Source organism: Cervus elaphus, chromosome 5 (assembly GCF_910594005.1).
Source record: "Cervus elaphus chromosome 5, mCerEla1.1, whole genome shotgun sequence".
Lineage (NCBI taxonomy): Eukaryota > Metazoa > Chordata > Mammalia > Artiodactyla > Cervidae > Cervus > Cervus elaphus.
Genome location: NC_057819.1, coordinates 74,783,576 through 74,800,065, shown reverse-complemented (window position 1 = coordinate 74,800,065; position 16,490 = coordinate 74,783,576). Strand labels below are relative to the sequence as shown.

Here is a 16,490-nt window from a genome sequence, read left to right as displayed (position 1 = left end):
TAAACACATTGAAAATAAGGAGGGGGGAGGTTGCTGTTGCATTCTGTAGTTTGACTTTTGGGTAGAAAAGGATTATTTTATGTATAGTCACTCTTTTTTATCGGACAACCAGGATACAGTACTTCTCTGCTTTCATCTTAGTCTCTTTTCTCCTTTGTTTTTTCCTTTAGCTCAACAGAATTCACCAAAAATCCACGAAGGCTGGTGGGCATACAAGGAGGTGGTCCAGGGAAGCTTTGTCCCAGGTAAATGCACATTTATTCTTCTTACTTTATTTTTAGGAAAGTAATATGAGTGAAATCTATTATTTCCAGAATTTTGCATTTGCTATATGGCATGGAATCTATTGTATAAGTCACCATAGTCTGATTTAGGTGCTAGATCAATACTGCCTTAAGAGCAAGTTTATTAAATGAGTGCCAATTTAACCAATATTGTGTTTTTTCTTCTGAGCTTATATCTTAAGGTTCTTGCATCTACAGACGGCTCTGTCAGGGAGATGCAGGAGTCAGGGTTGAGGTTTTGTATGCTGAAATTTGGTTGAGAAAGAGCTTTTTTTTTAATGTCAAGGAAACAGGTAGTCTGGCAAGGCTGATCATAGCAGTGAGGCTGACTGTGATGCATGTTGTCTCTGATGTTACTTTAGAAATATTCGTGGTCAGGACTTAGTTGGGCCAAGTATCAGATGAAAAATAACAGGCCAAGTGGATGTTGTCAGCATGAGGGGAGAGAACTGAAGACAGGTTAGAGCCAGAAGCATGTCATAACTTAAGTTCTGAAACAAGGTGGAGGGTCCTTGTCTTCCCTTACTACTCTTATCCTCTTCACAATCCTCAGTCTGCTGCTTCAAGACTTTCATAGGCAAGAAAAAGAGCAGGAATGTTAAAGAGAAGGATGGAAAGGAAGGCAGGTGAGATATTTCAGGGTATTTTTAACTGCTTATATGTGAGAGGATAAGAAATAAAACTCTCAAATGGAGTCAGTATGGGGTTCCAACTCAGGCATGGAAAATAGAGGACCCCAAGTGTCAGTTTAGGTCTTTGCGGTTGGTGGCAGGTGGGAAGAGTGGTGCCCCCAGGCCACCTGGTTCATTCTTGGATGCTGTGTCTTCTTTCCCTGTCCTGTAGACTTCCTTATATCAGCTGTGCAGAGCTGAGAGAGTTGTTACACTCCTCTGAACCTCACTTCTCATTGGTATTTTGGGACACAAATTTCAATACGAGGAAACCAGGCATGGGGAGGAAGAGTGAATGGCCCAGGGGAAAGGCAGCTGACTGCCAGTTAGTTTCATAAATTAGTATTATTAACTTGATAAATTTACTAGGGCACATTTATTTCTTGGTACAGTGGGCATAGAAACTAGGCTTGAGTAAGTCACCTGAAAATAATCATGTTTCTAATAATAGTCTTACAATAACTTGATTGACATTACTGTGTTCATATGACATGACAGAGATATATGACAATTTATACTTATGATTGGGGCCATCCCTTTTCAATGGCTAGAAGGCTGGCATATATATATATATATATATATATATATATATATAGTTTTTTTTTTTTTCCTGAGAAATCTGCTTTTATTATTCAGGATATCTGGGAAATTACATTTATAATGATATTTTTTATGCTTTGTGATTATTAAATTAGAGCAACAAAGGGCATTCTGCCAGGTTATAGGAAGTCTTGCTAAACTAGTAATATCCTCCCTACTGATTGAAATGCTCATGGATAATCCTGGGGAGGGTCTGAAAGGTTTTACTTTTCTGCCCCGTATTTTTTAAATTACTTTATTTATTTACTTATATATATATATATATATACATATATATATATATATATATATATATATCACTGAAGTATAGTTGACTTACAATGTTTCATGTGCACAGCAAGGCAATTCATTTATACATAATATACATATGTCAATATTGAAATTATTTTCCATTATAGGTTATTGTAAGATATTGGCTACATTTCCCTATGCTATACAGTAAGCCCTGTTGTTTGTTGCATATCTATTTTAATTAGAAATCTAGCATTGTATTCATAGTAAGTCAAACAAGTAGAGTCAAAATGTCATAAATGTTTTAGTTAGGCAAAAATTCATGTGTTTTCTAAAATATATATACACATGAATTTCATATTCATGTGTATATAAATATTATACATACATAATATGTATACAAAAGCTTTTCTACTATGCTTGAGGAAGTTTTGAGAAGGAACATCAAAAAAATAAAAAGAAGAGATGGAGAAATTGGAAAACATAAACTAAATGAAATGGGAGTACTGAATATTAAATAGTAAAAGTGAAACAAACTAGAAAGAAGTAAAATATCACCATAAATTTCAGTTGTTTTTAACATGGCTGCTCATTAGAAACATATCTGGAGCTCTGGAGAAAAAAAAAAAAAAATACCTGGGCATTTTTATTTTTAAAAAATGTTCAAGATAATTCTGATATGCATCTGGATTTGAAAAAGTGATTACAGGTTATTCTATTAAATCTTACTTTTGGTGGTATAGAGTTATTTTAGTTTTCTGTTGACCAATCATGATACAATGGTAATATGTGAGTAATAGTTACATAGTCACAATAGTAAGAGATGTTTATGAGTTTTCACAATCAGTACCGGGACAAATAGATAATTACAATTGCAAGTAATAATGGAAATATGATTAACCTAACTATAAGATAATTACTTACAATTTGGGGAGTCAAGCTGAGTGATGTGGTAAGTGGAAATGCATACATGCACATATTTTCATCTTCCCATCCAGTCTATGCCTTTTGGTTGGTGCATTTAGTCCATTTACAGTTAAGACAGTTTTCCATATGTATGATCCTATTACCATTTTCTTTATTTATTTTTTTTTTATTTCTTTTGTGTAAATACTTTCCTTCTCATGTTTCCTGCCTAGAGAAATTATTTTAGCATTTGTTGTTAAGTTAGTTTGTTGGTGCTGAATTCTCTTAACTTTTGCTTGTCTAGAAAACTTTTGATTTCTCCATCAAATCTGAATGAGAGTCTTGCTGGGTAGAGTATTCTTAGTTGTAGGTTCATATGTCATGCCATTCCCTTCTGGCTTGTGGAGTTTCTGCTGAGAAATCAGCTGATAGCCTGATGGGGTTCCCTTGTATATTTTTTGTTCTTTTTCCCTTTGTGCTTTTAATACTTTATATTTGTCTCTAATTTTCATCAGTTTGACTGCCGTGGTCTTGGTTTATTCTTCTTTCAGTTTATCCAGCCTGGGACTCTTATGCTTCCTGGACTTGATTAACCATTTCCTTTCCCATGTTAGGGAAGAGTTCAGCTGTTATCTCTTCAATTATTTTCTCAGGTCCTATCTCTCTCTCTCTTCTACCCCTGGGACCCCTAAAATGTGAATGTTGGTGTGTTTAATGTTGTTCCAGAGGTCTCTTAGGATGTCTTCATTTCTTTTCATTCTTTTTTCTATATTCTGTTCTGTGGTAGTGATTTCCATCATTCTCTCCTCCAGGTCACTTATTCATTCTTCTGCCTTGGGTATTTTGCTATGGATTCCTTCTAATGTGTTATTCATCTCTGTTTATTTGTTCTTTAGTTGTTCTAGGTCTTTAGTAAGCATTTCTTGCATCTTCTCCATTGTTTGCCTGAGATCCTGGATTATCTTCACTATCATTATTCTGAATTCTTTTTTTGGAAGGTTGCCTATCTCCACTTCATTTCGTTGTTTTTTCTGGAGTTTTATCTTGTCTCTTCATCTGAGACATAACGTTCTGCTTTTTCATGATGATTGACTTTCTGTAATATGGATTTTATTTTAACCACTGTGGGACTGTGGCTCTTCTTGCCTTGTCTGTCTCCCCTCTGACGGGGGAGGCGAAGAGCCTTGTGCAAGCTTCCTGATGGGAGGGACTGGCAGTGGGAAAGAAAAACCGGATCTAGCTCTGGTGGGCAGGGCCATGCTCAGTAAAGATTTAATCCAACTATCTGTTGATAGGTGGGGTTGTGCTCCCTCCCTGCTAGTTGTTTGGCTTGAGATCTTTTAGCCCTGAGGTCTAATGGCTTTATGGTAATGTTAGTTGCAACTTCCAAAAGGGCTTACACCAAGGGGGATCTTCCTAGCCTGCTGCTGCCAATGCCCCTGTCCCTATGGTGAGTCCCTACCTACCCACATCCCAACAGGAGACCCTCCAATACTAGCAGGTAGTTTTGGTTCAGTTTCCTGGGGAGTCATTGCTTCTTTCCTCTGAGTCTTGATACATGCAAGATTTTATTTGTGTCCTCCAAGAGTGGAGTCTCTGTTTACCCCAGTCCTGTGGAAATCCTATAATCAAACCCCTCTCGTCTTTAACGTCAGATTCCCTAGGGATTCCGGGACCCTTTGTCAGATCCCTAGACTGGGAAGCCTGATGTGGGGTTCACAACTTTCAAAACAGTGGGAGAACTTCTTTGATATTATTGTTCTGCAGTTTGTGGGTCACCTACCTGACAGGTATAGGGTTTGATTTTATCATGATTGTGCTTCTACCATCTTGCTGCAGCTTCTTCTTTGTCTTTGGATATGGGGTATCTTTCTTTGGTGGGTTTCAGCATCACCTTGTCAATGGTTGCTCAAAAGCTAGTTGCAATTTTGATGCTCTCTCAGAAGATGAATGCACATCCTTCTACTCCACCATCTTGAACTGCACTCCTTTGTCCTATATTTAAAAAATAAATAAAATTACTTATTTGACTGCATTGGGTCTTAGTTGCAACACACGAAATCTTCCTTATGTCATGTGGGATCTTTCACTGTGGCACACGGACTCTAGCTGTGGCACTCAGGCTCATTAATTGTGGCATGGACACAGGGGCTATGTAGTTCTGTCAAACGGGCTGCAGAGTGCATGGCCTCAATAATTGCAACACACAGGCTTAGTTGCTCTGTGGCATGTGGGATCTCAGCTCCGTGTCCAGGGATCAAAACTATGTCTCTTGCATTACAAGGCAGATTCTTAACCATAGTATACCAAGTCCCCCTGCCCCAGTCTTTTTTTTTTTTTTTTTCTTTTCTCCCCTCTGTTTACACATTCTTTCTTTACATGTACTCAAGTCCGTGTTTTGAGTTGGTGCTTTTAAGATGACCACAGGAGAAGTTTTATCTTTTCTTCATGCACTGATTTAAAAGAATATAAGTTTCCCTCATTTCCAGTTTTAAAATGAGTTAATATGTATAAAACCTGCTACATGGGAAGCAGCAAGATGTGGAGTTATGAGCATGGACTCTGGAGTTTACCTAACAACATAATTGGATATTTAATACTTCTCTGTTTGAGAAAGAGAACTATACACTGAAAAATGTAATCATGCAAGTGAGGGTCTCTCATGATGTTAGAACATGCAAGGTGCTTAGTAAATATTCCTTGAATTTGTGAGCTCAACGTGTCTTTGATGACAGTGGTCATCAAAGAGATAACTTCATTATCCTCTAGATTTAAGAGTCCCAAAGAACTTTGGCTTCTTGGTAAAGACTGGTATCCGATGACCTCATTTTCTAAACTTTTCAGTTCAGTTCAGATGCTCAGTCGTGTCTGACTCTTTGTGACCTCATGGACTGCAGCATGCCAGGTTTTCCTGTCCATCACTAGCTCCTGGAGCTTGCTCAAACTCATGTCCATTGAGTTAGCAATGCCTTCCAACTATCTCATCCTCTGTCGTCCCCTTCTCTTCCTGCATTCAGTCTTTAGCAGTATCAGGTCTTTTGCATCAGGTGGCCAAAGTATTGGAGTTTCAGCTTCAGCATCATTCCTTCCAGTGAATATTCAGCACTGATTTCCTTTAGGATTGATTCGCTTAATCTCCTTGTAGCCTGAGGGACTCTCAAGAGTCTTCTCCAACACCACAGTTCAAAAGCACCAATTCTTCAGCACTCAGCTTTCTTTATAGTCCAACTTTCACATCCATACATGACTACTGGAAAAACCATAGCTTTGAGTAGATGGACCTTTGTTGGTAAAGTGATGCCTCTGCTTTTTAAAATGCTGTCTAGGTTGGGCATAGTTTTTCCAAGGAGCAAGTGTCTTTTAATTTCATGGCTGTCTTCACCATCTGCAGTGATTTTGGAGCCCAAGAAAATAGAGTCTGTCACTGTTTCCATTGTTTCCCCATCTATTTGCCAGGAAGTGTTGGGACTGGATGCTATAATGGGTTTTTGCATCATAGGATTTTTTTTTAAATATAGTTCTTCTGTTTAAAATATTTTAAACTTTTGGGAACTTCAAATCTCTTTAAAAAGATAAGAGTCATGAGAATTTATGAATTAAGTAATTGGACCTGAGGTTCTAATATTTGACAGACTCCAGACTACCCACTTTATCTGAATTGTTGCTTTGGTCAATGGACCCTTTTTCTCTTATTATCATTACTAAATATAAGCTTAAGAGTGTTCTTTACTTTGCTGCTGGGACTTTTTTTTTTTCTTTTTAGATTATCAATGTGTAAAAGAAAATAGACCCTCATATTACTGGATTATTTGAAAAATATTTATTGTCCCATAAATTTTTACAAATGTCCAGAAATAATTATCAGTTGACATAATAGTGTAAACCTGTGACTTTTATGAAGCTTGTGGTAGATAAAAATACATGATTTCTGTGGCAATGGCCAAAATAAGGTTGAATAGCATTGGAATATCCCATTTTGTCCAGTTCAACAGTATTTAAGAAGTAGCCAGCTGATACTGAGCACATGTGTGGGACTGTTGTTAAAAATCTAACTGTACATGGATCTTATGTAAGGGTAAACCCACACCCTAAAGAAGAAGATAAGCCATAAAACCATGACTTAGTATAAGGGTTCTAACAGGACTTACAGGACATGTAAGGGGGGCCATAAAGAGTTGGGATTCATTCTGCCTGGTGTTCAACAGACTTTGTTGTTTACTTGCTTAAGTCTATGCTTCATCCAGCATCACTCATTTTGCCTTACAGACAGAGCCCCATTTTATTTGAGTGTTCACCTCCACATGGTCGTGAACTCAGGGATGGAGACCTTCCCAGTCCCACAAATGCTTTTCTTGGCTGATATCTACACCAGCATGGTGCTTTTAGCCTCTTTATTGACAGTAATTGATTTAGATGTTATGAAGGCCAAGTTTATGTATAAAATTTGGTTAGTCTACAGTACCCAGATATTTGATCAAACATTATTCTAGATGTCTCTATGAATATATTTTAAAAATGAGATTAACATTTTCATTGGTAGACCCTGAGTAAAGCATATTACCTCCATAATGTTAGTGGCCTTCATCCAATCAGCTGTCAACTTTAAGAGAAAAAGGTTGAGGGAAATTGTGCTTGAAGAAGTTTTTGGCCTTCAGTTGCAACAGCAGCTGCTCCAAACTGATAGCCTATCAATTTAGGATGGCCTAAAATTTTGGATATGTCATTATGCATAATCATGTGAACCAGTTCCTTGAAATATCTCTCTCTGTGGACACATACATGCACGCGCGCACACACACACACACACACACACACACACACACACATAAACATGGATATTCTGTTTTTTCTGTTTCTCTGCTTCTGTTGCTGCTGCTGCTAATTCACTTCAGTCGTGTCCGACTCTGTGTGACCCCATAGACGGCAGCCCACCAGGCTCCCCCGTCCCTGGGATTCTCCAGGCAAGAACACTGGAATGGGTTGCCATTTCCTTCTCCTGTTTCTCTGGGACACTCTAATACACTAATACACTAACACAGATATGAACAAATGATAACTATTTCTATTCATTGCTTGAGAGGGGATGTCTGCTGAACAACTTGGGAGTAAAAACTACACTAAAGATGCCAGAACAGAAAGTTGGAAATAATTCAGATCTTTTATGGCCCTCTTGAGGAATGAATTAACCATTGGACTGCCTCAGCATTTTTTTTTTTTTTTATAAGATAACAAAACATCTTATCGTTGGAGCCACTTTGAGTTAGTTTTTCTTTTACTTTCAGCCCAAAGCATTCTCTGAGATTCACATTTCTTAGTATACGGGGAAAGAAAGGAAGTATTTTGGAACTGGGTGTTGACAATCTTCAGGTTTATCCAAAGTGAATAAAGAGGAGAATGTGAGGATTATCAGAGTAAATAGCATTGGCAAAGAAGAGTGAAAATTTACTATGGGTTTGGGGAGTGGTGGGTACCTCTAAGTCTCTAAAAGGCAGGGTACACAGTGGAATATGATGAGTTAGGGGGTTAGCAGTGTTATCAGGGTCCACACTGTGAAACTTTATGTTCCATGTTCAAGAGCTTAGACACAGTTTTGTTTTTGTTTTTTTAAATTAATTTGTTTTTTATTGAAGGATAATTGCTTTACAGAATCTTGCTGTTTTCTGTCAAACCTCAACATGAATCAGCCATAGGTATACATATGTCCCCTCCCTCGTGAAACTCCCTCCCCTCTCCCTCCCCATCCCATGCCTCTAGGTTTATACAGAGCTCCTGTTTGAGTTTCCTGAGACATACAGCGAATTCCTGTTGGCTATCTATTATGTCTCTTCAGAGCTTTAAAAAGGTCTTATAATTCTCCTATTAAAAGGACACAATTTTTTTTTTCAGTAGAAGAATTATAAGACATTTTTAAGCTCTGAAGAGACATAATCAAATATGTTTTTTAAATCCAGCTATGTGTCAAATGGCCATGGACAAGACAGAATTATAACTATTTATAATGCAACTATTAATGAAAAAGACTAGAAGACTAGCATAAAAGATATACAACTAAAGATGTAAAGAAAGAATGACAAGACAGATGGTGGGGGGTGGTGTGGGCAGAGACTCAGTACAGTTGAGACCCATACCCCCAGGTGGACAATCCATAGATAGGAGAATAATTACAGTTGCAGAAGTGTTCCTCAAGGAGCAAGGAATCCAATCCCACTTTGGACTCCCCAGCCTGGGGGTTCTGCACCATGAAGATGAGCCCCTAGAATATTTTACTTTGAGGAAAACCAACAAAGCTTACTTTTGGGAGCATCAATGGACTGTGGGAGATAGAGTCCACCCTTAAAGGGCCCACACAAAATCTCACATACTCCAGGACCCAGGGAAGAAACAGTAATTTGCAAGAATCTGGGTCAAATACACCTGCTGACCCTGGAGAGTCTCCCAGGGAGGCAGGAACAACTGGGACTCACCCTGGGAATGTGGACACTGGCAGCAGTCATTTTTGGAAGCTCATTCTACCACAATTACACTGATTCTGGTAGTGCTATTTTGGAATCCTCTCTGTAGCCTGTTAGTACTATGATTGTCCCTGCCCATCAGTAGGTTGGCTGTCGTAAAGACTCTAAGCCCACAGCCATCCAAAAAACCAGCCCTTATGCCAGAGGGCCCAGGACCCCGTCCTGCACACCAGTTCACTGACATTATTAGCTGCAGGACAAGTCTCACCACCAGTGGACGAGCACCATCTCCAAGGCCCCCTGGGCTCTGCAACCTTGGGACATGGGTCCAGCTACCACTGGGGCAGCACTAACCCCAGGAACCCTAGGACTCTGCAGCTGGCCACTTCATGACCCAGCCCTGACCACCAGTGACTGGCAACCTCCTCTCAAGGCAGGACTGGCAACATTCAACCCATACAGGGAACACCTAGAGCATATAGCTCTTTGACTAAAGGTGAGTGTGCTGCTGGGATACCTAAGATGTCGCCTATAAAAAGCCATTTCTCCGTAGCTGGGAAATACAAATGACTTTCCAAATGCATAGAAATAAAAATAGCAAATTAAGCAAAATTAGTCAACAGAGGACTATATTCCAAATGAAAGAACAAAATAAGACCAAAGAGGAATTAAGTGAAGTAAAGATAACATAATAGAGCTTAAGGTAATGATCACAAAGCTGTTCAAAGAACTTGGAAGAAGAATGGATAAACAAAGTGAGAAGTTAGAAATTTTAACAAATGTTAAAAATGTAAATAAGTTGGAAAATGTAAAAAAAAAAAAAAAAAGAACCAAACAGCTGAAATAAAAGTATGCTAGAAGAAATCAACAGAAGACTAGGTGATACAGAGGAACAATTCAGAGTTGGGAAACAAAGAAAGGGAAATCACTGGAATTGAACAAAAAGGAAAACATAAATGAGGACAATATAAAAGACCTTGGAAACAGCATCAAGGGTACTAACATTCACATTATAGATGTCTGAGAAATATTTTTTTCAATTTCTTTAATTTTGCATCTATATGAAATGATGTATATTCACCATACTTATTGTGATAACCATTTTGCAGTATATGTAAGTCAAATCATTATGCAGTATACCTAAACTTATACACTGCTGTGTGTCAATTATATCTCAATAAAACTGGAAGAAAAAATGAATAAAAATTCAGCTATGGTGACAGTAATGAAGGTGAACTGTATTTCAATGAGAATATCAAAGGCATAAAGATCCATGAGGTGATTTTTTAAATCATCCAAGCAAAAGATGGCATGCACCTATGTTGACAATGAAAACCAAAACCAAAACAAACAAACAAACAAACAAAAAAACCCGATAATTTTTAAATTAATTATATTATTGAAAGACTCAGCATGAAATTTATCTTGTGACATACAGGTAACATGTTTAAAATTTAGGATAAATATATACACATTTAGCACATTTCAGAAAACTTGTGCAGAATACTATCTGTTCACAATCCATTTACCCAAGGCAGTAGAAAAACTGAGCATACTTATAGAGGAGAGTCTGTGCCAGGAATTGGACATTTAAAAAGGCACGGCTTCTAACTTCTTGGAGCTTACAGTCTAGTGAGAGAGATAGTCTCTAATAATAATAAGCAGTCTCTCACCCTTACCACCTTCTTCACATAGCAGTGTTTGGGTAGGGAATTTTCTTCTCTCTTTTCAGACTAGGGCATCAAAATCTGAGGGCTTGACTCCATTTTAAATCTTTAAAACAAGACACTTGTGGTATATATTTTCCCAACTTTATGGAACCTAGAGCAGGCAAAAAAAAAGAAAGAAAAATCACTTCCATTCTACCATGTCCAAAAGATCACTCCCAGGTAACTGGATGTGGGTTCTTGAACTCACTCATCCAGCAAGCTCTCTTTGGACACCTGATTTCAGCATCACCATCCTTGGCTCTTGGTGGATAAAGACACAGAAAAGGCCCACTATGACCTCAGTGAACTGAGCATAGCGGGAGAGGGATATCTAAATGTCCATAACCTTATAATATTTTTGACGATTGCCATTAAGGGTGTTTGGGGCTTCCTGGTCTGAGAGAGCACAGAGGGTGTTCCAGATGGGCAAAGTTCTGAAGGCTGGGAAGAGGATCACTGGAATCAAAAGGCTCAGGGGAATCAGGGCCAAGAGGGCGGCAGGAGCCTGATGATGGAAGACCTTACCAGTTGGGGCTTGGAGTTTACCATCAGGGCACTGGGGCACCAAGGGAGGTATTGAAAGAGACATGAGCTATTATAATATAGTGGCAACAAGGACCCTGCGGTGGGTCCAGCTTCTAGAAGCAGGAACCTCATTTCCTTCTACCCCTACTCCTCCAGGTCACTGTGCAAATGTTGTGTACAGCAGGGGCTCAATATTTGCTAAAGCCATTTGGATTAGAGCAGAATTTTTGCCAGATATAAAGAAAACTAATCACAAGCAAAATAAACACATCATTGCAAACTGCTCTACATTCTATAAAGGATTTAGAGAAGTACAGCAAGAATAGTCTGGAAATAATGGAAGACATTCCTGAAGAAGCCATGGGAAGCTGAGACTGGAAGTGTAGAAGGGACAGCAGCAGTGAAGAGTGTGCCTAGGAAAGTGTTCCAGGCAAAGGAGTGAGCCTGAATACATGGACTTGACATATATAGGAAAAAGAACAAACTTCACTGTGGCCGGAGTGCAGAGTGACAGAAGCAAAGTGGTTTGAGACTGGAGGTGGTCAGGAGCCAGATCACACTTAGTGTGGGCCACAATTGATTCATGTTGATGTTTGGCAGAAACTAATAAAATTTTGTAAAGCATTTAGCCTTCGATCAAAAAATAAATAAATAAATAAATAAAAGAGATCTTAGGAATAATGGGAAGTCAGTAAACAGTTCTAATCAATTTACTGTTTCTCAGAGATCCGGCAATCAAGAAGGGATCATGAGATTGAGTTTCTAACCATCTGGACGGTTAATAGAGAAGTTTAAATCTTTGTTTTTGATCAGGATTGCATTAGGAGGTTGTTTTGGCTCATTATATCAGTGCCTTCTCTAAAATTAAGTAAAAATTGTTCTCCCAGATCAATACATTTTCCCAACATGCACTTTTCACCCCTGGCTTGTTGGGTAATTAAAAAAAAAAAAAAAAAAAAAAACCTCAAGATTGTTGGAAGATGAGGTTAATTATAATCTACTGCCAACCATTTGTAATTTAGCCTTGATGACTGTGTTGCTGAAATGGCCAGTTTTCTTTACTTAAGAAAGGCTCCTATCAGACATTGTAAGGAACTTGAACTCTCTTTTCTTTTAGCAGTCCTCCTAGGAAGGGAATCACACTCGCTGGTAAAGATCCTTGTTGATCTAGAATGGCTTGCCTGGGGTCATGCATGACCTTCATTTCTCCATGTAGTAAATGCTGCCTATAATAGATTTCTATGGCTGTGTAAAATTTACTACACATTTAGTGATGTAAATCAGTGCACATTTATTATCTCACAGTTTCCTTGGGTCAGGAATTTGGTCATGGTTTAGCTGGGTCTGCTTAGGATCTCATGAGAAGGTATCAGACCAGCTGCATTCTCACTGGGGCAAGCTCATGCACGTTTTTGGCAGAATTCAGTTACAGTTACATGACTGAGGCCCTCAACTCCTATAAGTTACCCTTGTTCATAGGAATTCACCATATGGCTGATTGTCTCAAGGCCAAAAGGAAAGTGTGTTGCTTTGAATCTCTTCTTTCTCTTCTGAGAAGTCTTGGACTCTCTTTTAAAATTTAGGCCCACTCAGGATAATATCTCTTTTGATCAACTCAAAGTGAACAGATTGAGGACCTCATTCACATCTGAAAATATTCCTTCCTACTTTCACATATAGTGTAATCACAGGGGTGAAATTTCATCCTATATACAAATCCCTTCTACGCTCGAGCTGGAGGGATTATACAGGGTATGTGTACAGGAGGCAGGGATCTTGGGGCCATCTTAGAATTTGGTCTACCACAGTGACCCTCATTCCTGCATGTGGGAACCAGTGCCCCAAGTACCTCAGTATAGTAAACTGTTCCCCTCATTCCTTCACTCAATTAGAAAATTATGGAACGCTGCTAAAATGTTCTGGAGAAGGCAATGGCACCCCACTCCAGTATTCTTGCCTGGAAAATCCCATGGACGGAGGAGCCTGGTGGGCTGCAGTGCATGGGGTCGCTAAGAGTCAGACACGATTGAGCGACTTCACTTTCACTTTTCACTCTCATGCATTGGAGAAGGAAATGGCAACCCACTCCAGTGTTCTTGCCTGGAGAATCCCAGGGACAGCGGAGCCTGGTGGGCTGCCGTCTATGGGGGTCGCACAGAGTCGGACATGACTGAAGTGATTTAGCAGCAGCAGCAGAGCTAAAATGTTCAACCCAAATCACTCCCAGTATGGCATTTGAAGATGCATAGACATTGTTCTAGCCTAAATATATTTAACTTGAGAAGAGGGAAATAGTAGCCTTTGGATTGGATATTGATTTTTTGCCTTTACATGAAGTTCAGTTCAGTCGCTCAGTCGTGTCCGACTCTTTGCGACCCCATGAATCGCAGCACGCCAGGCCTCCCTGTCCATCACCAACTCCCGGAGTTTTACCCAAACTCATGTCCATTGAGTCAGTGATGCCATCCAACCATCTCATCCTCTGTCATCCCCTTCTCCTCCTGCCCCCAATCCCTCCCAGCATCAGGGTCTTTTCAAATAAGTCAGCTCTTCACATCAGGTGGCCAAAGTATTGGAGTTTCAGCTTCAGCCTCAGTCCTTCCAATAAACACTCAGGACTGATTTCCTTTAGGATGGACTGATTGGATCTCCTTGCAGTCCAAGGGACTCTCAAGAGTCTTCTCCAACACCACAGTTCAAAAGCATCAATTCTTCGGTGCTCAGCTTTCTTTATAGTGCAAATCTCACATTCATACATGACCACTGGAAAAATCATTAGCCTTTACTCAACGGACCTTTGTTGAAAAAGTAATGCCTCTGCTTTTTAGTATGCTGTCTAGGTTGGTCATAACTTTCCTTTCTAGGAGTAAGCGTGAAGAGTATCCTCAGAAGAAAACCAAAGCTAGCTTACCTGATGCCACCTCAGATTTCACAGCCAGCATTCCAAGATTTCTTACAAATATAAGGTGAGAGGAAAAGTGAGGGGTTTTATATATATGGCTCCCACGTTTCTGACTTGGGCAACCTGTTGGAGAGCGGAGCCGTTCTCCACTGTGGAGAGAGAGGAAATAAGAAGTGAGGTGGGTGGGAGAGGATATGCAGAGGCTCCATCTTGAGGACAGCTCTAGGGGACTCACCAGGTTTCTCTTCAAATTGCTTTTCCAATCGTTTCCTTTGTCTTATCTCCCTGGTCCTTTCATCCTCTGCTCTCAGACCCTGGCTTCTGATGCCTCTCCCCTCCAAGTTCTTTGCTGTCATGTTTGGTACATTGTCTTTTGTCAGATAGCTCAGGCTCAATGTTTGCTTTACCCTATCCTTTGTACCTCCTGGTCCACTTTTAGAGTTTACAGGCTCTACTGACGTTGGTGTCAAATTTCACTTAGGGCATAGGTTTTCTCTCCTCAAGGAATTCACTGCAAGTCACCTCAATCCTCATTCAGTCTCCCTTTGTAAAGAAGATCCCACAGCCCCTAAGCTTACCTACTCTCCAGCATCCTTCAATTCAGGATAATTGAGTGCTACATAAAATCACTGTATTAGTTTCATGTGGCTGCTGTAACAAATTAACACAAACACTGGAATAAAACAAGTTTATTACCTTATAATTCTGAAGATTGGATGTCCTAAAATCAAGCCCCTCCTAATGACTCACTTTGTGATATCAATTTCTTCGCTAAAAAAAAGTGTATACAGACCTTTTTGTGTGAGTATAGAATTTCATTTTAAATTCTCTTGCATATTGCTTGGTCAAGGGAATAACCCTCTGCTACTGGATGACCTCAATTCTTACTGTGTAGGTTCTTATATTATCTGTTGAATTTCCTTGAGCATTGTTGTGGGTCAGGACAACTGTGTATTTTCTTCATTCTTTGTGTTTTGGAAACAGCAAGGAGTATTATAAAGTTCTCACTGGCTTGATTCATCCACTAACCAAACATGAAATCTCAGGCAAGTCACTTATTACTTCATAATCTTTATTTTTCTGTGTGTAAAATCAGTATTGAGCTGCATGATTTTCAAGGACCCATTCTGGCTTTGTCTCTGAGAGTTTGCTAATGTGATACAAGATTGGTTTGGAGGTATATATTTTTTGTCTTGCTCCATCATTTAACAACTGTATGATGTTTGGAAATCACCTCGTTTCTCAGAGTCTCTCTTTACTCGTAAAATAAGGACAATAAAACTTAGCAGCATTAAAACAAACAAAAAAATAATAATCTTAGCAGCATTGAAAAATAGAATATTGATCTAATTCACAGGATACTTCTATTATATTCTCAAAATCAAGTGCTTGGAATGGAGTCAATGATATAAAGTGTTTCTCTAGATTTCTGATACCTAATCTTTAAAGAAAGCAAATAGAATTTAATGGGTACATTCTCCTCAGTATAGGAGGGTGATGTTACACTGACTAACCCTCAATTATAAATACCTGTAGTTATGTTTTTCCTCAAAATTGGAATGTGTAGAGATCAAAATTTACTCTGAGCCTAATAGGAAACATACACCTTGCTTGACACTGGAGATATGAATAAGAACAAACTAATACTCCTGATCTTAAGGAACTCAGAGACAAGTTTAGAGTCAGACATGCCAATTAAGGATTACAGTTTACCTTAGTAAGGGATGTGAGACTAGAGTGATGAGACAAAGGAGAAAGCAACTATCTCTGCCTTTGGGGTCAGAAAAGGCTTTGCAGATGAAGACTTCCTTTGAAGCAGATCTTAAAAATATGTTGTATCACTGATCCTGTTTGTGACACCAGTTGTCTTGTTGTTCACGCTGTTCACTGAAGCCAGGGTAGGAAAGGCATGAACTAAGCGTTTGGAAGAAGACTCCAGGAGCTGTAGGAAATGCAGAAGTGTTTCTTCTTTCCTGGCTGGTGCAGCAGCCATAGCGCAGACACGCTATACTCTCTTTTCTCATGGTGGACCCAATGGACACAGTCTTGACACACAGTAAATGCCTCTGCTTTCTAGGTGGGGCTCACACAGACGTACTGCACACCGTATCCCGTGACCAAGCAAGTACCTCATGACACGCATGTAGAGTGCTATAAATGGTCTCAGCTGTTACATGATCATTATTTACAAAATGTGCAGTGAGAGAGCC

General features: G+C 39.3%; 1 protein-coding gene across 3 annotated transcripts in view; it reads left to right on the top strand.

The window, feature by feature from the left end:
- CA10 (carbonic anhydrase 10) overlaps window positions 1-16,490 on the top strand; it is an 821,067-nt gene that overhangs the window by 119,518 nt on the left and 685,059 nt on the right. For all 3 annotated transcript variants that reach the window (XM_043902702.1, XM_043902703.1, XM_043902704.1), the window contains exon 2: window positions 171-245. In XM_043902702.1, coding sequence (XP_043758637.1) covers window positions 171-245 — 75 coding nt within the window. The remainder of the gene's footprint in view (window positions 1-170; window positions 246-16,490) is intronic.